This window comes from Ostrinia nubilalis, chromosome 30 (genome assembly GCF_963855985.1).
Source record: "Ostrinia nubilalis chromosome 30, ilOstNubi1.1, whole genome shotgun sequence".
Taxonomy (NCBI): domain Eukaryota; kingdom Metazoa; phylum Arthropoda; class Insecta; order Lepidoptera; family Crambidae; genus Ostrinia; species Ostrinia nubilalis.
This window is the reverse complement of record NC_087117.1, coordinates 1,793,942-1,821,560: the sequence shown is the minus strand read 5'-3', so window position 1 is coordinate 1,821,560 and position 27,619 is coordinate 1,793,942. Positions and strand designations below refer to the sequence as shown.

The 27,619-nt window shown below is 37.6% G+C and overlaps 3 protein-coding genes and 2 non-coding genes across 7 annotated transcripts; 3 read left to right on the top strand and 2 right to left on the bottom strand.

The window, feature by feature from the left end:
* Window positions 1-178: 178 nt before the first annotated feature.
* On the top strand, window positions 179-7,148 carry LOC135085846 (DNA/RNA-binding protein KIN17). The gene is made up of 7 exons (XM_063980632.1): window positions 179-693; window positions 1,066-1,258; window positions 1,715-1,862; window positions 2,882-3,059; window positions 3,385-3,544; window positions 5,986-6,108; window positions 7,021-7,148. Exons 1-7 carry the CDS (start codon window positions 386-388, stop codon window positions 7,093-7,095), a joined length of 1,185 nt encoding a protein of 394 aa, XP_063836702.1. The 5' UTR covers window positions 179-385; the 3' UTR covers window positions 7,096-7,148.
* A 1,242-nt stretch (window positions 7,149-8,390) lies between these two features.
* Window positions 8,391-10,246, bottom strand: LOC135086210 (large ribosomal subunit protein eL32). Its single transcript, XM_063981008.1, has 3 exons — window positions 10,055-10,246; window positions 9,190-9,299; window positions 8,391-8,598 (listed from the first exon to the last, which is right to left on the bottom strand). The coding sequence occupies exons 1-3, from the start codon at window positions 10,167-10,169 to the stop codon at window positions 8,419-8,421; spliced, it is 405 nt and encodes a 134-aa protein (XP_063837078.1). The 5' UTR covers window positions 10,170-10,246; the 3' UTR covers window positions 8,391-8,418.
* LOC135086243 (small nucleolar RNA psi18S-841/snoR66) lies at window positions 9,698-9,837 on the bottom strand. Its single transcript, XR_010260341.1, has one exon. It is a non-coding gene; the product is annotated as a small nucleolar RNA psi18S-841/snoR66 (small nucleolar RNA).
* Window positions 10,247-12,724: 2,478 nt separating the features above from the next.
* LOC135086059 (single-stranded DNA-binding protein 4) lies at window positions 12,725-26,174 on the top strand. 3 transcript variants are annotated; one of them, XM_063980823.1, is made up of 7 exons: window positions 12,725-13,178; window positions 16,255-16,470; window positions 16,932-17,090; window positions 20,108-20,299; window positions 22,760-22,882; window positions 24,644-24,754; window positions 25,662-26,174. In XM_063980823.1, the coding sequence occupies exons 1-7, from the start codon at window positions 12,833-12,835 to the stop codon at window positions 25,793-25,795; spliced, it is 1,281 nt and encodes a 426-aa protein (XP_063836893.1). In that variant the 5' UTR covers window positions 12,725-12,832; the 3' UTR covers window positions 25,796-26,174. The 3 variants fall into 3 exon arrangements, with proteins under 3 accessions (XP_063836893.1, XP_063836892.1, XP_063836894.1); XM_063980822.1 differs by having other exon boundaries at window positions 24,626-24,754; XM_063980824.1 differs by lacking the exon at window positions 22,760-22,882.
* Window positions 13,532-13,662, top strand: LOC135086244 (small nucleolar RNA psi18S-841/snoR66). Its single transcript, XR_010260342.1, has one exon. It is a non-coding gene; the product is annotated as a small nucleolar RNA psi18S-841/snoR66 (small nucleolar RNA).
* Window positions 26,175-27,619: the final 1,445 nt, after the last annotated feature.

The following is a 27,619-nucleotide window of genomic DNA, read 5'->3' as shown; positions in this document are numbered from 1 at the left end:
ATACCAACAAGTGGACGCTTAGCTTTAGTGTCTTTTAAATAAATACCGTTATTTTAACGTTATTCGCTTCTTGTATTGTTAATCGAATACAAGGCACATCACTACTAGAAAAAAAAACATCTGTCATTAACGAGTTTGACGTTGACACTTTAGACATACTCTCTAATCTGTGGTTGACACATTCCATAAATCCATTGGTTTTGTGTTCATTAATTTATTTATTTTCTTTATTTATCAACTTTAAATCGATCATTTTTGCGATTTAATAGACGTGCATTTGTACAGGGCTAATATTAGAATATATTTTTACAACATTAACCCACTCATCACAAGGATACAGCAGTTCACGTTTCACGACTGAACCCCCTAAGAAAATCACCCAAAAATGGGTGGAAAAGCAGAGAAAGGTACTCCAAAGTACATAGCGAACAAGATCAAAGCTAAAGGCCTCCAGAAACTGCGATGGTACTGCCAGATGTGCCAGAAACAGTGCCGAGATGAGAATGGTTTCAAATGCCACACAATGTCGGAATCTCACCAAAGGCAGTTGTTATTGTTCGCTGATAATGCTTCTAAGTACATCGACGACTTCTCCAAAGAGTTTGCTGATGGCTACGTCGAGTTATTGAAGCGCCAGTTCGGTACAAAACGTGTGAATGCTAATAAAGTGTACCAAGAGTATATTTCTCACAGGTAAAGACAACTTCTGTTTTAAATATCATAATTGTGCCATTTTCAACTTGAAATGCTCCTAAAATAGACAAATAAGCCTCAGAGAAGATAACAATATAGCATTCAAGTTTCAATTGAATTGAAAGAAAGAAGAAATGTTTATTGATTTGTATTCATGGAAAGTTTTAACACTGGGTCTAGGCCATGTGTTTTAAAAATAAAACTTTACAGTTGAAGATATCAGACATTTGTTTAGCAAAGTAACTTCAATTTCAACTGAATAAGACATTATTTTGATTGCATAAAAACAATAATAATCAAATCTATTTTAGATAAAAAAAATTCTCTCCCATTTACATACTTTCTTCAGGAATTCATAGCTATTTTTTACAGGGACCATCTCCACATGAACGCTACTCAATGGGAGACCCTCACGGAGTTCGTCAAATGGCTCGGACGGGAGGGGAAGTGTGTGGTCGATGAAACGGAAAAGGGCTGGTTTGTTGCGTACATAGACAGGGATCCAGCTGCGGTGGCTGCGTTAGAGGCTAAGGCTAAGAAAGAGAAGATGGACAAAGATGATCAGGTTAGTTTAAAATTTACTTGCTATTGGCAAAATCTTGCTTTACAAGGCAGGTTTATAAAAAAACAAAAATTATTTGGGCCTTCTCTGAACATTGCAAGCAAAAAAATGCTATGGGTAGTTAGTGTCCTCATTTCGGGCAATAGTTTGGTGCCAAAGTTCTAGGATTAATCTTTAAGACTTATAGCAAGCAGTGGTAAGGTTAATATTGGGATGTGTAAAAGTGCTTTTTAAAAGCCTACTTGCATAAATAAATGAGTGTTATACACACTCAAGAAATATTTCAATAATACATAAGTTTGTAATAATAACACCCTGATAGTCTAAAAGAGATTGCTTCATACAAGACTGCCTAAATTGTGCTGTCCTTTTATGTATTTTTTTCTTTTCTTATTTTGTGAGGTGTAGGTAAAAAATAGTGTTCACCTATCTAACACCTAAAACTTAATCACTCCGCAGGAGAGAATGCTAGAGTTCATACAAAAGCAAGTGGAGAGAGGCAAACAGCAAGGCTCCACATCCGAAGAACCCACATACTCTGAGTTCAAGAGAGAGAGCAGCCAGGAGAAAGTTACGCTCAGTCTTAACTTGAAGAGGAAAGCTGAAGGTAAGTCTTTCATGACCTCATAAAGGTAGCAGGAAGGCGCTGGATGCAGGCCGCTACCAACCGGTCATGGAAATCATTGGGGGAGGCCTATGTTCAGCAGTGGACGTCCTGTGGCTGAAATGAGGATGAAGTCTCTTTCAGAATCAGAAATGAGATCCTTAGGAGAACCAAAGTAACCTTTCTCTCATATTAATTTATACTCATTTCAAGTGAATGTGTGTTGCCAGTGAGATGACATACGAAACGAAGACTTGGTCACTTACTACAGACAGACCTCATAAGAAGGCTCAAGGTCACGGTCCTTTGGTTAAAACGGATGGACTACTCTTTAAAAATGCTCTCATATCCATTTCACATAACTTATTACAATATTTACCAACATGCCCATAGAATCTAATGGTAGGCCTAGTCCTCAATTTCCTCTGGTAAATTAGAGCCATACTCCTGCAGTGGAGACTAAAGATCATAGACCATTGGTTCCCAAACTTATTTGAGACGCGCCCCATTTCGACCATACAAAAAATTCCGCGCCCCCCTCCTCCAGTCAAGATTATTTATTGGTCGTATCAAGCAGTCTGGAATGCATTCTCTCAGCGGTCGCAGGTTTCTTACAGATGGCCCGCGCCCCCCTTTAAAGGTATTTGCACCGACCCTGTTTGGAAACTAATGTCATAGACATATCAACTCGGAAAGGGATCAACCCGTATCGCCTTTTGCGAGCTGTCATCGCCCTTCGCGCGCTGTCAATCGCGAGGCGAGGCATTTATGTTACGGTATACAAAGAATACTGACCACCTCGAGTTGATACGTTTACGATCCTGTTTCGGGTTGATTAATGTGCTACGGCCTTAAAAGTCCTGCCGAGCTGGGATGCACGCCATGATAAAATTTTATCTACAATTTTAGACGGCAACTGTATCGGTCCATCATGCGACATAATATGCCTTGATAAAATTTTATCGTGGCGCGCATCCTAGGCATGATGATGAAGCAAACTAAGTAAACTAATTGATTTTCAGACAAAAAACCAGAAATCATGCCGTCCTTGTCCCTAAAATTGAAAAGGAAAGACGACGCATCCAAGAGTAGGGATGATAAAGAATCGTCCAGCAAGAAAGAGAAGACAGAAGAAGGAAAGAGATCAGCGTTGGACGAGCTCATGGAAATGGAGGAGCGTGCGAAAGAGAGAGCAAATAGGTAGGTCTTTTTTTTCTCTTAGTCAATCCATTTTAGACGCTGACCTAGAGGTCAGTATAGATACAAGCTGTCATATTTTGTGCCTATTTGAGTTTCTCCATTTTGGCGCTGGAGGCCATACTGTAGGCAGATACGAGGGTCAATGGAACTAATAAATAAAATAAATAATAATAAATAATAAATAAAATAAAATAAAATTAGTGATTTTCTTTCTCGCTTACTCCTATGGTTACTCCATAATATTGTACGTCAAAATTAGTTCTCGGGACACTCGTAGTAGCGCTTCAAATTCGCACACAAAATTACGTCATTATTGTTATTTCAGGAAGGATTACTGGCTAACAGAGGGCATAGTGGTGAAGATAGTAACCAAATCGCTCGGCGACAAGTTTTACAAGAAGAAAGGAGTTATAGAGAAAGTGATAGACAAATATGGGGCTCAAGTTAAACTTGTGGACGAGAAAGTCAAACTGAAGCTAGATCAGGTGAGTGATCATCATCATCATTTCAGCCATAGGACGTCCACTGCTGAACATAGGCCTCCCCCTGGCTAATTCTGGTGAGGTTAATTTTTAATATTTTTCTGCTAATAGGCTTTTAAAGAGCGCTTTTACGATAGGTTACAAGTACTACTACGACATAGAATGACGTCACACACGACTTTACTAATTGGTCAAAATCATCAAACCAATAACGTTGTGTTTCAACTGCTTTAATTTTTCGCATTTTTGCACTCTTCGATAAATATTTTGACAATAAAAAATAACATTAAGAAGCATGGTCAGGCCTGGCTCACTCCGCGCGGTACATCCGATAATTACCTACAGCGAAGCGCCCCGCCGGCGGGTATTATATCAGTCGAGTGTCACGCGCGCGCTCGTCAGGACGCTGGCGTGCGTTGTAGTATGATTATAATTCTATGATCGAAGTATTATTCAAAAATGGACATAAAGAGAAAGAAATATTGTGCGGCGTTCGGGTGTTTAAATTCGAAAAGTAATCTACCGGATTCATCATTTTTTTTTCGCTTCCCAAAGATGCTGAAATGTATGTTGGCCATGAAGTTTATCAATAATTCTTAGGATAGTATAGGAACCTAACCTACTATGACTACTGCTAAGAATGCGTTCGTTCATTTTAGCCAAATGACGTCCACTGCTGGACAAAGGCCTCTCCCAAGGTTTTCCATAATGAATGCATACTTACCTACATACGTACCTCATTACAAATAAGTAGATTAATTATTTTTTCACTAGACAGCAACCCTAACAGCGTAAGAAGAGTTCAGAGGCACGCGATAGAAAGAGACAAAACTTGTAGGTGAATAAAATTGTAGGTACGTAGTGCTGTGCGAGCTGAATTCCACTGTATCGCGTCGTAGCAAGACTCGCATTTGTTTAAATCGCCTTGCGGAGTAATCCTTCTGTACCTGTACTATTACTTATTCTGTGGCATGGTAAACTGCCAGTCATGTATTCGAGTTATTTATTGAATTTATGATATCACATTTCTATTTCAACAACTAAGAAATTCCGACTGTTTGGAGTTAAAAGGGCTTTACAATTATTATTTGGATTTGACGTTCAAGAGGTATTGTCCAATGACTGGCAGCATCCAATGAAGATAGAATAAAGTTGAACAATATACAGCCTTGGCCAAAAGTATTGAGCACCCATGATATTTATTAATTTTGAAGGAATTATACATGTGTCTGAATCAAAACAGTTTTTAACAGTTTTATATTGTTTATTAACAACAAAAAATTAATACTTTGTTGGACCACCCTTTGCCTTAATTACTGCAGAAGTTATTTTTGGTAAAGATTGTACTAATTTATTACAATCGTCACATGTTAAAGCGTTCCACTCTTCCCGCAAGCGACGTTTTAGGTCTTCTTTTGTTTTTATTCAATGGCGCCGGACCTTGCCCTTCAATAGACCCCACAAATGCTCGATGGGGTTCAGGTCTGGTGACTGGGCAGACCATTCAAGCAGCTCGATGTTATTGTCACTAAACCAAGCCATCGTTTGTGACAAGGTGCGTTATCCTGCTGGAATTTGACGCTTTCCATGTTGGTGTCACCAAAAAGTTTTGTAAACGAGGGCAGAAGTGCGGATTCAAGAACGTTTATGTACTTTGTAGAGTCCATGCGTCCTTCACACACAAACATTTCCCCAACTCCTGCGGCGCTCATGCACCCCCAGACCATCACACTGCCGCCGCCATGTTTGACGGTAGGTACCATACACTCCGGGGTAAATTCTTCGTCTACTCGACGACGGACAAATGTCACACCAGGTGTGCCAACAATCTGTAAAGTAACGAAATTTTGTTAAGTGTTTTTCGGTCCAATATTTATTTTTACAAATATAGTTTTATAATATTATTGTCGCGTATTGTTATTACATGATATTGGCTAACTTACCTCAAAGTTTGATTCATCTGACCACACAATATTTTTCCAATCTTCCTCGGTAAAAGTTTGGTATTTTAAAGCCTACTCGTAACGAGCTGTTTTGGTCTTTACTGAGAGCCATGGCTTCTTTCTGGCTGTATAGCCCTTAAGCCTAGCTTCTTGGAGTCTTCTGCGAGTTGTTCTTGCAGAAATCGGCGTATTAATTTCAGCTGATAACTCAGCAGCGAGGTCGGAAGAAGTTTTTTTATGATTTTTCAAAGACTAACAATACTACAGTATCATAGCTAAACATCTCGAAACGTGTTTTATTGCACGTTGTGCCGTGAGTTTATGTTTCAAAACCTGTCAAAGAAAGGTTTTTATCAAATATCTTTGAGTATCTTTTATAGTTATCATGTATAAGCAGTATTTAGGGGGTGCTCAATACTTTTGGCCAAGGCTGTATTCTGGATAGGTTTTTTTTAATGTTATTGTTTCATTTATAATTATCTTATTTTCTTAACCTTCCAGAACCATCTGGAAACAGTGATACCATCGCCCGGGCGGACCGTCCGCTTCGTCAACGGAGCGTACCGCGGCCATACTGGAGTGCTGAAGGACATCGATACTGACAACTTCTGCTGTAAGGTTGAGGTGGGTAGCTGTAACTTACTCCTGTAATTATCATAAAGGACGTAGCAGACTTATCAACTCGGAAAAGGATCGACACCGTATCGACTTTCGCGAGCTGTCAACCGCGAGGCGAGGCGTTTACGTTACGGTGCGGATAAGTGTGCGTTGCAGTATAGTTTCATACAATGAATACTAACCGCCTCAAGTTGATACGGTTACGATCCCTTTCCGAGTTGATAAGTGTACTAAGTCCTTTAATTTAATACTAAAAAATCCATCTATCCTCACAAACTTTCATATTAGTAGAAAATAGGATTCTAAAGAATAAAATAAGTCCACCCCACTCTTTACGTAGATGTCGTAAGAGTCTAGCTAGATGTAGTAGGCGTGTAGGCCAAAGTCCAGGGATGTAATGGATATCCGTAACCGAAACTTTCGGATATCCAAAATAAAAAAATATCCGTAACCGTAACCGATTCAAAAGTTTCTGATAATGTCGGATGTAGGCAGTTTAAAAATTGTTTTTTGTATAGCATTATAATATAAAGGCATAACAGCCTGATTTACCTTTATAATGCTATCTAGTATCAATTTTTATTTTTTTATTACTTTTTATTCGATGTAAAGTGTGTGGCCATGAATGAACCGTGTTGGACAACTATCGCAAATTGCATTCTAAAGCACAGATATCCGTAACCGTAACCGAAACTTTCGGATATCAGAAATAAAAAAATATCTGTAACCGGTATAACATTATTCCTATATATGTAACCGTATCCATAACCGAAACTACATATCCATAACATCCCTAGTCCACCCCCACTCTTTCCGTCGTAAGAGTGTAGGCCAAACCATTTGCCTCTTGGTATTAGAGGGTCGTGTGCTCCTGCAGTGGAGACTAAATGACCTGATGATGATTTTATTTTGTTACAGATCTCCGAAGGCCCGCTAACTGGCCGAGTGTTGAAGGGAGTCCAGTATGAAGACATCAGCAAATTGGCTAGCTAACATTGTATTATGATTATTTTTATATTTAGATTAAATGTACATTTTATAAGGAACTTTTGTTTTATTTTATATTCTTTTTGAATAACACTGAAAAAAATGATTTTCACGTAGGGATAGGGATCCGCGAATTTAGGTTTGGGAACCACTGACCTAGATTAATACTTTTTTAATTAATTTATTAGCTTAGGGTTATCCACGGATTGTTAAGGTGGACGCGCACCTGTTCGCGCCGCAGTCATCGCATTTTCTCATAGCCTTGCGCACTTGCCCGCATCCTACGCGCCGAATTTCATGACGTCATCCTCGTCAGCTTGAGGAATCAGTATATACCTACAGCATTTTAGGAAAATGCGGCGCGTTTGGTGCGCGCTGCTCTATCCCAACTAATATTATAAATGCGAAAGTAACTCTGTCTGTCTGTCTGTCTGTTACGCTTTCCCGCTTAAACCTCGCAACCGATTTTGATGAAATTTGGCATAGAGATAGTTTGAGTCCCGGGAAAGAACATAGGATAGTTTTTATCCCGGTTTTTGAAACAGGGACGCGCGCGATTAAGTTTTTCTGTGACAGACAAAATTCCACGCGGGCGAAGCCGCGGGCGGAAAGCTAGTTTCATATAAAGATTTAGAAAGGGATGAATGCGGCGCGGACAGGTGCGCGTTCACCTTTAAGGCGGCAGGGCCCCTTCTCACAGCGTTTTTAAAATAGGTACCTACTACAAAAAGGTCGACGCGCTTTAAGCCCGGTCGCCGGGCACTAAGGATTTCGTCCAATGACCCCAAGCTACCCATCCTTATCGCTTGCGCGTAATTCCCTTTTGCTGTCGCGCTCGCACACTAACTGTGGCCGTTGCGGTCATTGGACGAAATTCTACGTGCTCGGCGACCGGACTATACACGAGTTGTAAGATGTGCATTAAAATCAATTTAATTAACGATAGAGTACTTGCGAGGGGGTTAGGTCCAAAGGAAGGCGCTCGCGCACAGGTGACTTTTTGTCTTCTTGGCAGTGTATCTCTTACAGAGAGAAATAGAGACATATTATGCTGTCACCTTATAGCTTAGACTGCCGCCCCGCCCGGGGCGAGTTTGACTCTCTCACGCGATATATTTGAACATATTTTTTTAGTTTGTTCGAAAGGGTGATAATTGTACAAAATAAATATTCTATTTATCATTTACCTACTTCAAATACCCACGATTCGAGTCACAACAATTACTGCCGCGGTCTCAAGCGACCGCGTCCACAAGTCGGTTTATTAAACTAGGTAGGACCATAAAAATAAAAGACGCAAATTTTTGTAACTTTATATTAAACTTAAGTTTATTCGTTCTCCTGGCTGCGGAGACGGGCAGCAGCGTTGGTGACCCGGATGCTGAGTTGCTGGGCACGCTCCACGATCACCTTCCGCTTCTTCGAGGACACTCCGTGAGCGATCTCTGCGCAGTACTTCCTGTTCTGCATCATCAGGATTTCTAGCTCACGGACGTTGTGGACGAGGACCTGAAAGGATAATGAGATTTTAATATTTTGGATCAAGACAGTGAAAGAGGCATTTATACTACAAATGACTATTATAGCAGTTTCAAATTATGTCTAATCCATCAAAATACGGATGATCTAGAAGTAAGGACATGAAGCTACCTGGATCAATGTTTTCAAAAATTACGTTTAGAGAACGATTAAAATACTCATAGCTACACTGTTCAGTCTACTCAGCATGCTGCTTTTTAAAAGCCTACTTGCATAAATAAATTAGTTTTTATGAGTTTTCATGCTGTTAGTCAGCTAATAAAAGTTGGACCTAAAGGATAGAATATTGTTTATTTGGCACAATATCAATACACTATGGATGCCTATGCCCATGGATTTCATGAAAAGTAACCAAGGGAAATATCCCCAACCTGTCTGGCTAGGTTATGGATTGTAGGCAGATCCTCCATTTGCTTTTGGGAAATTAGAAATGGTGAAACCTGTAAAAGTGCTTTTTTTTAAGCCTATTTACAGAAATAAATGAGTTTTACTGAGTTTTATTTTACCTAAATGACCTGATGAGGATACGTTTTTTGTTCTTTGATATGGAAGTTGTCTCACCTTGCGGAAGCCATTGGGGAGCATGTGACGGGTCTTCTTGTTTGAACCGTAACCAATGTTGGGCATCAAGTACTGTCCCTTGAAACGCCTGCGCACTCTGTTGTCGATACCTGGAAGTTGTTTACAATCCCATTAATGCCCATTGTTGCCATGTGGAGTTTATTTCAATGTAAATAAATCAAGTAGAAAAGTTCAATTTTATTATTTACTATCTTTAATTTGTTGGTTCACAATGCAACATAACCACACAAGAATAAATAATTTACAGTTGTTTAAGCAGATTTCATGGTATAGTCATCAAAGATTTACATATATCTTGGAATACTATATGTAAATCTTTGATGTTGTTACCATAAGCATAAAAGATTCTATAGACCGATAAAGTACAACAGAATTTACTTCAAGTGTTTAATTCACTTCATTTCACTTTATCATTTCTTAAATTATGTTAAATACGATCCCAACTCTTTGGCCGAGCACTCAAGAGCCGTGCCGTGCTTTTAAGTTCACAATATCATAAATGTATCAACTGCTATGATCCTACAGCGACATGCTAGCTGTAAGGAATAGGGTTCAGTTGAATTGCTTTAGCAAGGTAACAAATTGTAATTATCATATTGAGAATGGATAACACAGAGTGCCCTTGCATATTCCTAAAGTTTTAAGTTGAAGACCATACCCGAAACATAACCTCGTAGGAAAGGTTAGGTTTCAGTAAATAAACTACTTTTCTTTGCATTTATACACGAGTTGAATTGAAGTCAAGTCTAATTTGATTATAAACATTACTTGAATCGTCAAACATACGAAATTATTACAAAATGTGACTAAAATGTACAAGTTGGTAACTCCATGAAAATCTTACCTCTGGGTTTACGCCAGTTACGCTTAAGTTTGTCATAGCGATCCGATTGATGGCGGATAAACCTTTTCGTCCTCTTTTTGACGATTGTAGGCCTGTAAACTGGTCTGATAGCCATTTTGAGTGTTTCTTTGAGAAACGCGGCAGTGAACCACGCGGTGACACGGCCGCACGAAAAGGAAAAGGAATAGACAATTGACAGCCATTGCTAGAGCGGAAGTGTGTTTTCAATGTTATATACAGCATACTTTAAAAAAAGTTTATTTTTCTAAAAATTAGTGATTAATATTATTAAATATTTTTAATTCTTTGGTTTAGAGCCATTTTTATGTTTTTATTTTAATAATATTTGAAAATATAAAATAAATAAATTAAATTGTTATGTGAATTGCTGAGGAATTTTATTTTTGATGATTGATTTGTGCCTTTTTCTAAAACCATTGAACATTTTGCAACGTGAAATAATAATAAAAAACTTAACAAAATGTTTAAAACGGAATAAATTAACCCACCAAAAACATTCTGTAAAAAAACTAGCCAAGTCTCGATGGAGCTGCTTGTTTATCTCTAAAAAGTAATGAAATCTAGACAAAGTCGTGCCAAGTCTATGGTTCCTTACTGCGATTTCTTTATTATTATAGTTAATGTTGTGTGACTTGGCCGTTGAACAATCTTTATTAAGATAATCATAATGTACAATAAGTATTATTGAAATACACAGCTTTATTAAGCCTACAATTGACTGGTTATTGAATCAACGTTTTCCAAGTGGCAATTTTCCATCGCCAATGGGTAGCGGTTCTGGCGACAGATTGGTGCAATGGTGTCATGGATTACCTGGTTTTGTACCCTTCAACGGCCAAGTCACACAACATTAACTATAATAATAAAGAAATCGCAGTAAGGAACCATAGACTTGGCACGACTTTGTCTAGATTTCATTACTTTTTAGAGATAAACAAGCAGCTCCATCGAGACTTGGCTAGTTTTTTTACAGAATGTTTTTGGTGGGATTTCACTTCTTTTTGTAGAAAGTGGCAAAATTATTTAACGTCGTCGTTTTATCGACATTTTTTACGATATTAAACACAAATAAACTCAACGACCTTTAAAATGGACAACGAATCAGAATTGTTTTAATAACATAACCTTAGCGAACCTTACAGGTATCCTTCCGTTTGGCCAAATTACTTTTCGCCAAATTTCACTTCGCAAACAACTTATCGCCAAAGTTTCATTTCCCAAATGAACTTTTAGCAACTGTACTTTTCGCAACTAATTCATTTGGTCAAATTATCATTTGGCCAAATTTTACTTGGCAAATGTTTATATAGCAAATGTTTTATTTTGCCAAATATTATATCCCAAATAATTTGTTTGGTCAAATTGACACTTCACATACTTACCCACCGTTACCCCACAAATCAAAGCATAAGGCAGATGATCATGGTTTTCACAAGAATTTTATGTATAACAAAGAGATTGCAGAAAATAGTATGGTTGCAGAAAGTAGGTATTGCATAAAGTAGTAGGTTAGGTTAGAACAGTGACCCTTAACGCGCGAAGGCGAGCGAAGCGTGCCGCGGCAGCGGCCGCCGAGCGCTAGAATCACCTCTATTGTTAATGAATCATTTGGAAATTTCGATAAAAAGAATGAAATATGAAAATTAATTTAGAACAAATTTTATATTAACTACCCACTAAACAAAATAATAACCACAAGTTAATTTGTATTCCATTCTATGCACCAATCAAATTGTTTTGTAAAAAATGTATCGTGAAATATTTTTGCCAAATGAAACATTTGCCAAAACATACTTTGCCAAACAATAATTTGCTAAACAATAATATGCCAAAAACGGCATTTGCGAATTAAAAGTTTGCTATAAGTTGTTTTGCCAAATGAAAATTTGCGAAACGTTGTTTGCGATGTGATAATTTGGGAAACGTTTTTTGGCCAAACATTAGTAATCCAACCTTACAATATAATAAACGAAATCAACGAAATGCAAATTACACAACATTCAACTTAATCGACGGGGGGCTCTAGAAAGGAAAAAAATCTGGACATCGCTTGCTAGTGCTAGCGCCATCTAGCGGTGAGCGATACAGGCGAATACCACGGTGCCGGAGTAGTATTTATTATGAATGTGGTGTTACTCCAGATCTTCGATTTTCCTAGTTTTTATAGTTTTCCCTTTATGTGGCCATTAAACCCTAACTCTGTACCAAATTTCAGCTCTCTGAGTTTATGGGAAGTACTAGTTCTATTTTGATGATTATCAGTGAGTGAGTGTCGTAAATGCGAAACTTTGCTTTCGCTTAACTTCGGAACTAAATGACCAACAGACTTGAAATTTTGGATTTTAAGTACGTGATTATAGCTTACTAGATGACGAAAATTTCTGCGTTCTGGTCTTATCCAGAGGTTCTCAAATAGGGGCCTGAAAATGCGGCGAAATGGTTCCAGTAAAGGATGGTACGGCAGTGTTTGCTTCGCGCTCGACTTGGCGGGGGCACTGCCGTGCCCCCAGATTTAAAATGATGTGATTGAAATAATCAATTGTAATCAATCGTCTATATGAGCCTTAACTAGTCTATGGTGGCCATAGAGTAACATTTATGACAGTTCTATGTTTACGAGAACAAACTCATTTCTCTATGCCACAGACGCCAAATGTCGCCATCGATCAATGACATTTTGTGAAGTTGAATTTATTGATATAAAGCGTTAATGTAAATAATAAACAATTTTATCATAAAAGTCGGCTTCCAGTCGATATGTATGCCAAGGGCAAAGGCTCTACGGTGCCTTCGGACGCTCAGGCTCGTGAAAAGTTGGCGCTGTATGTGTATGAGTACCTGCTTCATGTCGGCGCCACCAAAGCCGCACAGACGTTCCTCTCAGAAATCCGATGGGAGAAGAATATAACGCTCGGGGAGCCGCCAGGGTTCCTACATTCGTGGTGGTGTGTATTTTGGGACCTGTACTGTGCGGCTCCCGAGCGTAGAGATACGTGCGAACACTCATCAGAAGCTAAAGCATTTCACGACTACGGCTTTGTCAATTCTGGCTATGGAGTCAACGGAATCGGTCACAACGCAGGCCCTGCGCCTCCGAACGACGGTACGTACCATTCAACCCAGTTACGCGGCGTTATTTGTGAGTTTTTACGACCTACCGTTTCTAGGCCATGCCTGTACGTATCGTGCTATGTAAATATAAGAACGCGGTTTTGGCCTGAAAGGAACGATGTAAACAGTATATCTCTGAAGTATTGACTGGAGATCTAAAGCAAATGGTGTGCTGTTAGTTTTCACCTCAATTTGAAATGTAATTGGAAAGTATTCAGGCAGTAAGCTTGCTTATCTCTCCAAACATTGAAATTAAACATCTAGGTCACCAATCTAGCTGTAAATTAGTATATTGTACTAACACTACGCCACTCTGAAAATCATCATTGAAGTTTTTTAGGAATATGCAAGGGCACTCTGTGTTATCCATTCTCAATATGATAATTACAATTTGTTACCTTGCTAAAGCAATTCAACTGAACCCTATTCCTTACAGCTAGCATGTCGCTGTAGGATCATAGCAGTTGATACATTTATGATATTTAGGTTTAGTTATGTTTAGTTAGTTATCATAGTTATTTACGAATAGGTTAGTTTTCTATTTTTAGCTGACACCAAGTTTTTAAGCTCAATTTATTACTTAATTAATATGTAGGTTTTGTGAAGGAATTACTAAAGTTGTCATGTGTTGTAATTTAACTAATATTCTCATAAGATACCAAAGCTTGGTAAAGTTTGTATAATTAATAGAGTGCCAGCTACTAATGCAGTAAAACTGCAATGAAAACTAAAACTCGATAATTTTTTGCAAATAGGCTTTTAAAAAGCACTTATACGTCCCAGTATTAACTTTACCACTGCTTCGGGACAATAAATGGGCCAGTGCTGAGAAGAAGCAGCGCAAGAAACTCAGTCACTATTGAGTATTGTTGGTTAAATGGAGATGAGTAGTGTTATTAATGGAAATAATGCTTCTTCTTAGTATCTGTCCATATCCCAAAGTGGTATTTGAAAAGAACTTACAGATATACTAAAAAGGAATATCACTGTTAAATGGATGGATAATTTTACTGATGACTTAGTGACACCAACATCAAATTATTAGGAGCTCCACACATTCTTTATGTTTTACAATTATTATATGAATTACACTGCGGAACAAAAAAAATAAAAAAATCTGCGGCATCTATTTTGTTAATGGTTTTTGTCAACACGTGTATTAGACATAAATGGTGTGCATTTACTTTCTTTGGATTGACTCTGGTTCTTGAGATAAACAAGACGCAAGAAATCAATGAAAAAAATTAAACGACCCACCCTAAACTTATATTAATTTGATTATACCCCACTAAGTTTATTTTCTACTCATGTATTAGTGTAGTTGTAGTTACAACAATTTATTAATCAGCTACTAGACCTTGAAATTATCAGTTTATGTCTTACAAATTAATTTTTAAAGAGCTTTTTGTCTCAAAAAATATGAGTTCATTATGAAAGCTTTGCGTTTACAACCCCAACAGTTTTTGTTAATATTTGGCTTGTAAACTTACAAAAGCAAAGAAATAAGATCACGGAGGTTGTGATAAAAAACTCTTTGCCATACTGGAGCCAAGCTAGACGTAAAGGACTTCAATTTGGAAGGCCAAAGATATGAACTGAGCTTTCTAATCACTAAAATGATCAAAAGTCAGCCAAATTAAAGTCCTTTACCTCCTGAAACCTCCGTTTGAATATGAAAAAAATATATTTGATTGACCGCAAATCCGTACTCTTATAAAAGACACTGTATTTGTAAACCACATAACACAAATTGAATCTGAAGCATGGCTAAGCTTTGTTTTAATAGTCAAACAATATTTGAGGAGTCATAGAGCACCAGAATTGGTTGCTAAATTGTTTTAAAAAATTTACACATAAGGAGCTAATTTGAGTATTAAATTATTTTTTTTACAATAACCATTTGGACAGGTTCTCCCATAATCTGGGTGATTACAGTGAGAAATAAGCAGAACGGTTCTACCAGAACATCAGGATAGTGGAAGAATGATATTCACGGTCAATGGGACCGCCAGATGATGGCTGATTACTATTGCCATAATTATGGAATTTTCCTGACCAAAACCATAACATAAAAGCTTACAGAAAAAGCTTTTTGTAGTTTTTTTTTCTATTATTTGATGAAAAGCAAATATATTTTTAATTTTTAAATCGTTCTTAAATAGGATCTTAGTGTAAATATTTTTTTTTATACAAATTGGTATTTTTATTGATGTTTTTTCATATAAATAGTTAATAGTATTTATCTCAAGATCTAGAGTCAATTTGACAAATCTAATATTTTTCTAGTATTCAGCACACTAGTCGCATACAGAATTGACTCTAAACTACCATGCCGCAAAATGACTGTTCCCCAGTGTTATCCGTTAATATTTGGAGATCATACTGCGCTTAAAAAAACCGACTTTAACTTTAAACTGACTCCAAAAAATTAAAAAAATATTTATTTTACATTATTAATTATTTAATTAGAACAATTATTATGACCATAATTGATATTCTCGGAGTCGGTGCCAGTCTGCGAAATGCTAAGCTCAAGAAACGTACATTTACAGTTTCTTCCATCTCTTTTCGGCATCAGCCCATATGTTGTCCCGAAGTGATGGTAGGGCGAGTTATATTTGGGACGTGTATGAGTGCCCTGGAGAGGGCCTATGTACTGAGTAAACTATTTTATGTTATTATTAGCGGCCGCCCGCGACTTTGTTCGCGTGGACCTCGTTTAATTACTAATGATGTTGATAGATGGCGTTTAACGGCTTCCCCCGCATGAATATTTACGAACGTCAAAATTTTTTGGCTATTGATTTTAACTAATGACGATAGATGGCGCTTTTTACCCACGTCTTATTTATTTATTAAAAGTTCGTTTGTCACATATCGTCATAAATTATAGCCTATAAATGTTAATCTGGGTTATAAACAATAATACTGAAAAGTTTCAACAAAATCCGTTCAGTAGTTTTTGCGTGAAAGAGTAACAAACATCCAGACATCCACACAAACTTTTGCATTTATTTATAATATTAGTAGGAAGTAAGATTTTATTTTAATTTTTTTTGTGGTTCCAGGCATGGGCGGCGGCGGAATGCCGCCCGGTTTCTTCCCGAACTCGCCGCTGCGGCCGTCGCCGCCGGCGCCGCATCCGGGCTCGCAGCCGTCGCCGCACGGGCCGCAGCCGCAGCTCATGGGCACCGGCCAGCCGTTCATAGGCCCGTGGTACTCCGGCGGCGGCCCGAGGGGCGCGGTCCGGATGGGAATGGGCAACGATTTTAACGGACCTCCAGGTATGTTTGATTTAATTTGTAGACAAACTATGTGTTACGTTTTTCGTGATTTGATTTATGAGAAAATTAAATACATGATAAATCAAGCTCAAACTAAAAATCTCGATTCAGAAAGAGGGCCAATTATAGCGGACCAATTGCTTGAAACTATCTCTTCTTGAGAACCCAGAAATACATCGTCAATTTTTTTTTGTATGAAATTGAAATAACTATTGACACAGTATTAGTAATAATATTAAATAGTGACTTTTCGCTCAAGCGTCCATTACTCCATTCGCACTGTCTTCGCGCAAAGTTTCGGTGCGCGCAAATAGCTTTTTGCACTTGTGGATTAGCGCAAATGTCAGGATACGAAAATAAGTTGGTTGCACTGTGGAAAAACGCCCTCACTCAGCAAATATCGTGAAAATACTTTTTAGGTTGAACATGTTAACTTGAATGTTCATCATCTTTTTGTCCAGGTCAAGGCATGATGGGCAACTCGATGGAGCGCGGCGGCGGCGCCGGCTCCGCGGGGCTGCTGGGCGGGCCGCGCATGACGCCGCCGCGCCCCGGCATCGGGCCCATGAGCCCCGGCGCCTACGCCGCGGGCATGCGCGGCCCTCCGCCGCAGGGACCAGGTGAGAGGAGCAAAATGCCGCTTGTGGCGGCAAAACGCCGCTTCATCAAAACCGCGCCCTCGGTTTAAAAGTAGATTAGATACTTTTAGGATGATCTCATCGGGCCCATGAGTCTCCGCCGCAGGGACCAGGTGAGAGGAGATTTACAGCTCAAATAAACAGCTAAAAAAAATTGATGCGGCAAAATGCCGCTCTGAAGCGGCAAAATGCCGCCCTGAAGCGGCAAAATAGCGCCATGAAGCGACATAATACCGCCCTGAAGCAGCAAAATGCCGCTGTAGCAAAACCCGCGGCGGCAAAACCATGATATTCCACGCCCTTGGTTAGGGACTAGATTAGGTACTGCATTATAAAAAAAAATAAAACCGACTCCAAAAAACCTACACTAAAACGTAGAAAAATAATTACTAATTAACTACCTACTTATTTATTAGGACGAATTATTAATATTTATGTAGGTATACCATGATTGATACTTCTGGAGTCGGTGCCAAGATTATGAAACATGTAAAGTTTGCCTGCACCGACTCCAAAAGTATCAATCATGGTATACCTACATAAATATTAATAATTCGTCCTAATAAATAAGTAGGTAGTTAATTAGTAATTATTTTTCTACGTTTTAGTGTAGGTTTTTTGGAGTCGGTTGTATTTTTTTTTATAAAAATTTACTTATTTCTTGCTTTTTAGTTAACTAATTATTACCTTGATGTTACCACTGAAGGTAGGCAGTACACTGAGACCAAAAAAAATTGGTTCATAATCGGCGGAGATATTGCGTATAAAAAAGTTCATCCCCAATTTTCCACCCTTGGGGGTGAAATATTTTCTTCAAATTCGCATGAAACCACCCTTTTGATAATACCTATTCAACAAAAAATAATCGTTCAAATTGGTATATAATCGGCGGAGATATTGCGTATAAAAAAGTTCATCCCCAATTTTCCACCCTTGGGGGTTGTTTTTTTTATTATTAAATTTAAATGGGACCACCCTTGAGGTATTACCCATACGCCGAAAAAAGATTTGTTCAAATCGGTTCATAATTGGCGGAGTTATCGCGTAACAAACATAGAAAAAAAAAAAAAAAAAAAAAAAAAAAAAAAAAAAAACATACGGGTCGAATTGAGAACCTCCTCCTTTTTTGAAGTCGGTTGAAAACGCCGCTTCATCAAACCACGCTCCTGGTTTGAAAGTAGATTAGGTATTTCTAGGATGATACCCCGCGGCCCGGCCTACACCCTGAAACGGCAAAATAACGCCATGCAGAGACAAAATCCCGCTTTACAGCGCAAATGCGTCAAAAAACCCATCAGTGCCTGTTACCATCGCTTTAAAATACTACCGGAGAATCACTTTGTTTGGAGTCACTTGTCTTCGACGTATGACATCCCACGCCCTTGGTTAGGGACTAGTAGGTGCTTATACCATGACGCCGCCGCGTCCCGGCATCGGGCCCATGAGCGAGCTTGCGTGGCCCTCCGCTGCAAGGACCAGGTGAGAGGAGCAAAATGCCGCTGCAGTAAAATCTCGACGTTGCTTTCAGACTAGAGTAGTTACTTCTTCCGATATCGGGCCCATGAGCCAAAATGAAGCAGCAAAATGCCGCTGCACCAAAACCCGCGGTGGTAAAACCCCGCTTTACAGCGCAAATAAATGATGCGGCAAAACCCAGTGCCAGTAACCAACGCTTTAAACAACTACTAGAGAATCGTTTTGCTTTGTCACTTGTCTTCGACGTATGATATGACACCCCACAATCTTGATTAGGGATGGGGCCCATGAGTCCGGACGCCGCTGCGGCGGCAAAATGCCGCTATTGCGGCAAAACGCCAAAACGCACGCTACAAATAGCTGACACGGCAAATAACCAGTCTCATAAAATAACTGCTTCAGTGAGACAAACGACGGTTAACCACAGTACGCTTGTCTTCGACGTATGATGCTCTTCGCTCTCAGTATAGAGAGAGTACCAGAGTATTTACTTAGATCATGACCCCTCAATCAAGATGAGATTTACAGCAATAAATATAAGACGCGGCATAATGCCGCTTAAATGGCTAAAGGAATTTAAAAAATGCGGCAAAATGCCGCTGCTGATAAACCTCGTGATGTTTAATCGCCGCTGTGACAGATGACGGATGCGGTAAAACCCTGCTGCAAATATCTCAAGCGGCAATCTTCCCTCCCTACTTAATTTTTACAATACGAGTAGATACAAGTTAAGAGACCTATAGGTGATGATCATTGACTCTGACACCAGAATGTCAGCAGTTGTTGCAACCTCATTGAAAGAAGAATAATTAACTTTTAAAAAAAATAAAACCGACTTCAAATGCGTGAACACAAAAAAAACTAAAAATTAAAAATATTGCGTATAAAAAAGTTCATCCCCAATTTTCCACCCTTGGGGGTGAAATATTTTCTTCAAATTCGCATGAAACCACCCTTTTGATAATACCTATGCAACAAAAAAATAATCGTTCAAATTGATTTATAATCGGCGGAGATATTGCGTATAAAAAAGTTCATCCCCAATTTTCCACCCTTGGGGGTTGTTTTTTCTATTATTAAATTTAAATGGGACCACCCTTGAGGTATTACCTATACGCCGAAAAAAGATTTGTTCAAATCGGTTCATAATTGGCGGAGTTATCGCGTAACAAACATAGAAAAAAAAAAAAACATACGGGTCGAATTGAGAACCTCCTCCTTTTTTGAAGTCGGTTGAAAATACATCAAAATACCATACCATTAAATGAAACCTAAAAAAACAGAAAAAGTATTTAGGTACTAGACTTTTTTTTACATCGACAAAAAACAAACTAAAAGTAAATAAAGTTTTTATATTTAATTGGAATGTTTTATTGTAAAAACATTGTCTATTTATTTATTTAAAGAAACCAACAGCGATTAATAGCTAATAATGTCGAAAATAATCTTTTGAACTACAGATATTTAAAAAAATCCAAAAATATTACAAGTACCGCCCACTAAACCAACCAAAAAAAAAACAGGTATGCCACCGATGGGAATGGGACCCCGCGGCGCGTGGGCCGGCGGCAGCGGCGCCGGCGGGGGCGGAGGCTCCGCGCCCCTCAACTACAGCGGGGGCTCCCCAGGCGCGTACGGGGCCCCGCCCGGCAGTAACGGGCCCCCCGGTCCGCCCACACCGATCATGCCGAGCCCGCAAGACTCTTCGAACTCTGGTGAGTGTAGATCGTAACTCGGGTGGCGGTGTGGCGATGGGTTACGCTTGGATACCGATTTTTTGAGGTATCTTTCGAAAAAAATAATCGGTATCCGAGCGCGCTTTCAAAGTTAACTGTCTGTCAGCGGAAATTGGATGTAATATTGTTATTTTTGTGTACCCCCAATGTATTCCGTACAGTTTTCGCTCTCCGTCGCTATTGGTCCCGTTAATAACACTTTGAACTAAACCCAGCACACCTTAAACGAGTATTTAACCTTTACATTCAGAAGTTTACAGGTTCTTATCTTTACATCACTAAAAACCAGGTATTTGACTGTGGCACTTCCTTTGGCGTCGTTTTACATTTTTTTACGCACACCTCAACGAATCGTTAAAAAATTGGTATCAGTGATACCGGTTTTTTTAATTGGTACCAGTGATATTGTTTTTCATAACTATTTATGGGGTGTGACTTGTTGTTTATTTAAAAAGATACCTTCAAAGATTATTTCTTACTTTTTTAGTTTCGCTTGCTTCATTCTCGCTTAACCTTGGTTCGTCCGCTTTGGGTCACTTCTGTATACGCTTTATATGTTCCTTTTATGTTGTAAAATTTTTGTTCTTTATGTTTGTATCCATTCTGTGTTAGATGTTAAGTTCGATTCGCTAAGTTACAACAAGTGGCGATTTATTAAACTAATAAAAATCATTTATTTTAAAATACACCATTTAAATATTTTGAATAAAACAAAACAAATAAAATTGTCACTTGTTGTAATGAAGTGAGTAGAAGTAACCATTATTTTAGTTTTCTAACTATGACATCTTAACTTATTACATTATGTTGCTGGGAAACTAAAAAAAAGTATACCTACATCGGATATCTTTCATTATTAGCGACTATCAAATAATTTTGATTGAAAGTAGATTTCGGTTAGAAAACTAAGATGTTAATAGACATACAAAAATTTCCATGTATGCTCCCTTAGCTAGATTTTAAATGAAAAATGTATTCAAAATGATAATGACCTGGATTATTATTTTTTAATTTCTGTTAATCATTGATTTGTTAACGAAATAAACATATTTTCTGAAATGCTGGACTTCACCGCTGAGCGAAATTTAAAAGAAAAATCATTACTATCAAAATGCTTATTTTTACATGACAGCGCAGACAGTTAAGTAGTAGTTTTTTTTACATCATTTTACCATAATTACGGAACGTACACAGCACTTAAAGTCTTTGGGACAGCACAATTCAATTTTTAAAATACCTCCTCGCATTATAAAAAAAAATTTAATGTTGTATTAGTGTGGAAAAAATCTCAAAAAAACCAATTGAGTGCAGAAAAACCTGGTCGCCCTATCATAGACGTAGGACTATCTATCCATACCCCAAACTAGCGAGCGTTAGCGCCCGTAGTAAAGGGTGACGCAACCAAAAAAATACCAGTTACAAAAACTCGGTATCACTTCGCGGCGACTGTAGAAAATAGAAAAACCAGGTCTCCCTATCATACATTGACGTAGCATCTAGCGTCCACACCCCAAAACTAGCGAGCATTAGAGCGGTAACGAAAAAAATACCAGTTACAAAAACTCGGTATTACTGTAGAAAAACCAGGTCTCCGTATCATACATAGATGTAGCACTATCTACCGTCCACACCTCTAACTAGCGAGCGTAGTGAGGTGACGCAAAAAAATACCAGTTACAAAAACTCGGTATCACTTCGTGGCGACTGTAGAAAATAGAAAAACCAGGTCACCCTGTCATATAAGTCGTAGTATCTAGCGTCCACACCCTAAACTAGCGAGCGTAGTGAGGTGACGCAAAAAAAAATACCAGTTACAAAAACTCGGTATACTGTAGAAAAAACAGGTCTCCGTATCATACATAGACGTAGCATCTAGCGTCCACACCCCAAACTAGCGAGCGTAGTGAGGTGACGCAAAAAAAAATACCAGTTACAAAAACTCGGTATACTGTAGAAAAAACAGGTCTCCGTATCATACATAGACGTAGCATCTAGCGTCCACACCCCAAACTAGCGAGCGTAGTGAGGTGACGCAAAAATATACCAGTTACAAAAACTCGGTATACTGTAGAAAAAACAGGTCTCCGTATCATACATAGACGTAGCATCTAGCGTCCACACCCCAAACTAGCGAGCATTAGTGAGGTGACGCAAAAAAAATACCAGTTACAAAAACTCGGTATACTGTAGAAAAACCAGGTCTCCCTATCATACATAGTCGTAGCATCTAGCGTCCACACCCCAAACTAGCGAGCATTAGTGAGGTGACGCAAAAAAAATACCAGTTACAAAAACTCGGTATCACTTCGTGGCGACTGTAGAAAAACCAGGTCTCCCTAGACGTAGCACTATCTAGCGTCCACACCCCAAACTAGCGAGCATTAGTGAGGTGACGCAAAAAAATACCAGTTACAAAAACTCGGTATCACTTCGCGGCAGGCGGCGACAACATGTACACGCTGATGAAGCCGGTGGGCGCGGGCGCGCTCGGCGCCGAGTTCCCGCTCGCCGGCGAACACGGCCCGCAGCCGCCGCATCTGCCTCAGCCGCCGGCCAGTGAAGGTGCTTTACGGCCAGGCAAAGTTTCGGGCATTTTTTGGGCTTTTTTTCTTACGTCGATACCGAATTTTTTTGGTACCGATGTCACTCGGGCATTTTTTGGACTTTTTTTTTACGTCGATACCGAATTTTTTTGGTACCGGTGAGCGAAGGTTTCGGCTGCCGATTGAATGTTGGGACTATTGTTGTGAACCCACCGAAAACAAGCATATTTAGCTTAGCTGAAGGTGTTAAGTGAATAAAATTATTAGTAGTCTGTTGCTAATAATCTTTTGAAAAAAAAAAAAGATACCGGTTGAATTTAAATACCCAAATAGTAACCCCGCAGTTTTATAAACGTAACTACTCAACACATTAGTTGGTGTTACGATTTGTTGACATAATACACGACTAATTATGGTATCATAAATAAATAATTGTTTTGGTCAAACGATACCAATTTTTTCGGTATAAAAAAATCGAGTGTCTGATTGTACATCTCTATAATCATTGAAATGCACAAAATTAAAAAAAAGTGCTTAGAATATGCTTGTTTACTAAAAAAACTCAAATTATGTGTGAAATAAAATGCCCGAAATTTTGATATTTTTCTTAGGATATTAAACTTAGATATAAAGAAAACTGTTAGAAAAACAAGGAAAGTATTAAACTGTGTATTTTTGAGCAGTTTAATGTTTTCCGTTTTGAAACGAACTTATGCCCACACTGCCACCACCAATTTAGTTATTTATCTTATCATTACTTAACATAAGGCACATCACGCGTTCTACAAGCAATTTTAATTGTGTCATTGCTCTATTTCACATAATTTACTTAAAAAACTATTTTGAAAGCGTGTTTGCTTATGTCAAGTAATAAATATTATTTATACACAATATTTATACCTATAAAAAAGCAGGAAAATTATTATCAAACTAAAAAAGTGACAAACATTGATCTCATAGAAAACCTTTTATTGTATTCAAAAGTTTATGCTGAATTAATATATTTTTTTCAACAACATTATAGGTTTTTTAGAAAACAACATTAAATAAACGTTATGATGATGATAAACATCAAAAATTTAATAAATAAAAAATGTAATTGTATGAGATCAATGCAATCAAATAGATATAAATAGTGGGACATTTTGTGTGTGTGAAAATGGGACAAAACATGACAGACATTATCTAAAACACAAAATAAAAAAATACGTCATTGCTATTACTTACATAAAAATAGTTGTGCCCAAAATGTCCCATTATGATTTAAAAGAATGCATTTTGACCGAGTTATTAGAGAATGAAGCGAAACGAAACTATATCCACATGTCAAATATTACAATGGCTTTCTAATTTTACTATCTTCAAGGGGGCAGATTATAAATGTATTTTTTAAATTATTATTATGAATCTAATAGGGTTCCGTTTTTTTTAGAACTTTAAGTTGAAAACCATTTTCAGTGTATGTGAAACTGGACTCAATATAATTAATAGTCATTAAAAAATCAAAATAATTTGTAATTTATAAATTGCCCCCTTCCTATTACTACGCGTAATCCGACTAACTTATACTAAAATAACATTTCGAACTAAGCGCCATTATGATTTTATTGAAAAAATATGTCGCATCTCTTTTTGTTTTTTTAGACAAAATATTACCTTAACGTTACTGTTGTTCTGTGCTTAACGAAACCAATAAATCAACATGGCGCCCAGTTCAATTTCAATAACAGTAAGCTTAATACTAATACAAGAACTTGAACAGCTCTAAAACTTCCCCCAGGATTAGGAGGTGTGGACGGCATGAAGTCTTCCCCGGGCGGCGTGGGGGGCGGAGGCCCCGGGACTCCCAGGGAAGACTCCGGATCAGGAATGGGTGACTACAACAGTTTAAGTGAGTACGGTACAACCAGATCTTATATGTAGGCGACACTTGTTACAACGATATGAATTAAATTGTTAACGTTTGCTCGCCGAGCCTGGATAATATACAGTTAAATCGGTCTAAATAAATTTTAAAAACATTTTTTAACTATTTTTTTCATTAAAAACCTATTAGGAACACACCATGGATTTCATAACATTAAATTTCTGTATCATTCATGTTTCGATTACATTTTTTTGAATATTTTTTTAACGAATCGGGCTTGAGATTTTTTATAAAATAAAAATAGAAGTCAGAGTATTTTTATTACATTTCATAATAATGTACTTAAATTAATTGTAAGCTTAGAATACTATTGTCAAATCTTGCCTATAATAATTTTGTTGTTTCTTAGGTTAGACGTTAAAATATATTGAAATTAAAGAACAAATTGAAAGAAACCAAGTTTCTATTGCTCATTGTTAGCTAAGCTATAGTTGTATGCATGCGGGTTCGATTCCCGCACTAGAGCAAATATTTTTAATGAGATTAAGTTTAATTGTAAGCTTCTGTAGTGGTTTAGTTTAGCATTCGGTGAGATAACACCCCCATTGATGTAATATGACTCGCCCCTCTTGGCAGTGTCTGCATAAAATTATTTTTATTTAGTTGAAAACGTCATAAGAGATTGAGATTAAATAAAACAAAAATCGAGCTAAACCGCGATCTAACGGGCCACAAACTCGCGAATAAAGGAAAATTTTTAATAAATAATATCGATGTAATTAGTCCAACATAATTAAACACGTTTTGTTTTGAGGGACGGGTTATATTAACAAAAAACTTTAAAACTCTTAACTAGTACCGAATCGGACCACGACTCGACGATTTTCATTTAAGTTTTAGTTTAAATGCGCTTGAAAACGCTGTCCGAAAGGTTTCGGCGGCCCAGGCGGAGATCAAAACGACCAGACCGAGTCGGCGGCCATCTTGAAAATCAAAGAGAGCATGCAAGAGGAGGCGAAACGATTCGAGAAAGACCCAGACCATCCGGACTACTTCATGCAGTGAATCGCCCGATGGTCGGCCGCCAGCTCGCCAAGAAAATGATACCAATTTTTTTCGGTATCATTTTTGTTGCCGAAAAAATTGGTACCAATTTTTTTCGGTATCGAAATTCGTCTAAAGTATTTTGGTGATCTCAAAATTTGTTTTTGGCGGGTTGGCGCCGCCTCGCGTTATGTTTTCCAACGATCTGAAGAGGATTTATTTTAAACTTTTTTTTGTAATAGAAATTCTTTGACTTTTTTCGCACGTTATTTATTGTTTAGAGACACTTATAGTTTTCGCGCATTCTTCCTCTGGTGTGTTTGTGACTCTTTGGACAGTTTAAAAAGCTTATTTTCGAAATTATGTGCCAATCAAATTGAAGTTCCTTTAATTCATATGTATCATTCAGGGTTCGAGGATATATATCAAGGGATATATATCTTGATATATATCGGATATATATCCGATATATATCAAGCCGGTTTTAATGATATATATCAACTTTTAAAATTTGTTCCTGTATTTGTACTTTTTGACATAAGATTTTTATTTTTTTAGTTCATTTTGCCGTATTTCAAAGAAATTTTATGTTTTTGCTTTATTTTTCTGATTTTAAGTTTTAAAAACATTAAAAACATGTTTATGTAACACTTATGCAATAGTATTCATGAATAATACAATAAAATAATAGTATGGCTTTCATACAAAATTGATATATATCAAAGTTGATATATATCCGATATATATCATAAATATCCGATATTTTGATATTTATAATAAATATCGGATATTTTCGAACCCTGGTATCATTAGTATAAATCAAGCTAGAATAATATTTAATAGGTCTAAATCTGTAATGAAACATCTTAAATGATCAAGCGGTTAAACGTCATGTCGAAAGAATGTGTTGTTGAACGAATCAGTGCAATTTAATTCTGATAAGCAAGTCTAGTATAAAGAAATGGGTTCCCATCGCATTTCTTAATTTCTACCAAATAAAAAACTATCATCTTTCTTCAATTTAGAGCTATTTTGCACTGTTAAAACACTTACAGCCTTACTAAAGACTGTCGATTCGACAGTTTATTTTTCTCAAAAGTTCTTACATGCGGACTTTTTTAGGCCAAATGTTCACCTTTGGGCTCTAAGGTCCGTGTTACAAAACCGCGCTCAAAATTCGACCCAATCTCAGTCAGATTCTGGTCTAAATATTGAAATTCATGCAATCAAAACGCCTCGAATCTATGCTTGGAATCAAATCGAGTTTAGGCGTCGTTCTGTAATACGCACCTAAGTGACTGCCCGCTGAAAAACGTCAAAAAAACTGTCAACATTAGTGGCAATTGTGTTCTGTCAGTGTAACTCATTCAGTTTAGAGCTGTCAAACCTGAATATAAATTTGCTTTTGCCCTAATTTAATGCTTTCCTGGTGTATGGTTGCGTAGTTTGATTGCTCTAAGTTGTTCATGTAGGGGAGAGGGGGGCAGCTTTGAACAATTTTCATACTTTATTAAATATCTTCCAAACTTGAACGATTTCATTAATTTTTTCTTCCTAGATAGAGGTCATGGTTATCACACAACAAAATAATGATGTTCTTCTTACTTATTCATGAACGCTTATTAAGATATTTAGATTTTTTCACAGACCTGTAAACGTTCAAAACTGCCCCGTAGTCGGGGCAGCCTTGAACACGCCTGGGGCAGTTTTGAATTAGTATTTTTTTCAATGAAATAAAACTGAATATTTATGAATGTGTATTTTTAAAATAATTAATAAACAAAATTTTAAATGATCAGTGTCATTTGGGATCAATTTAACATGTTTATTTTATTTTACATCACT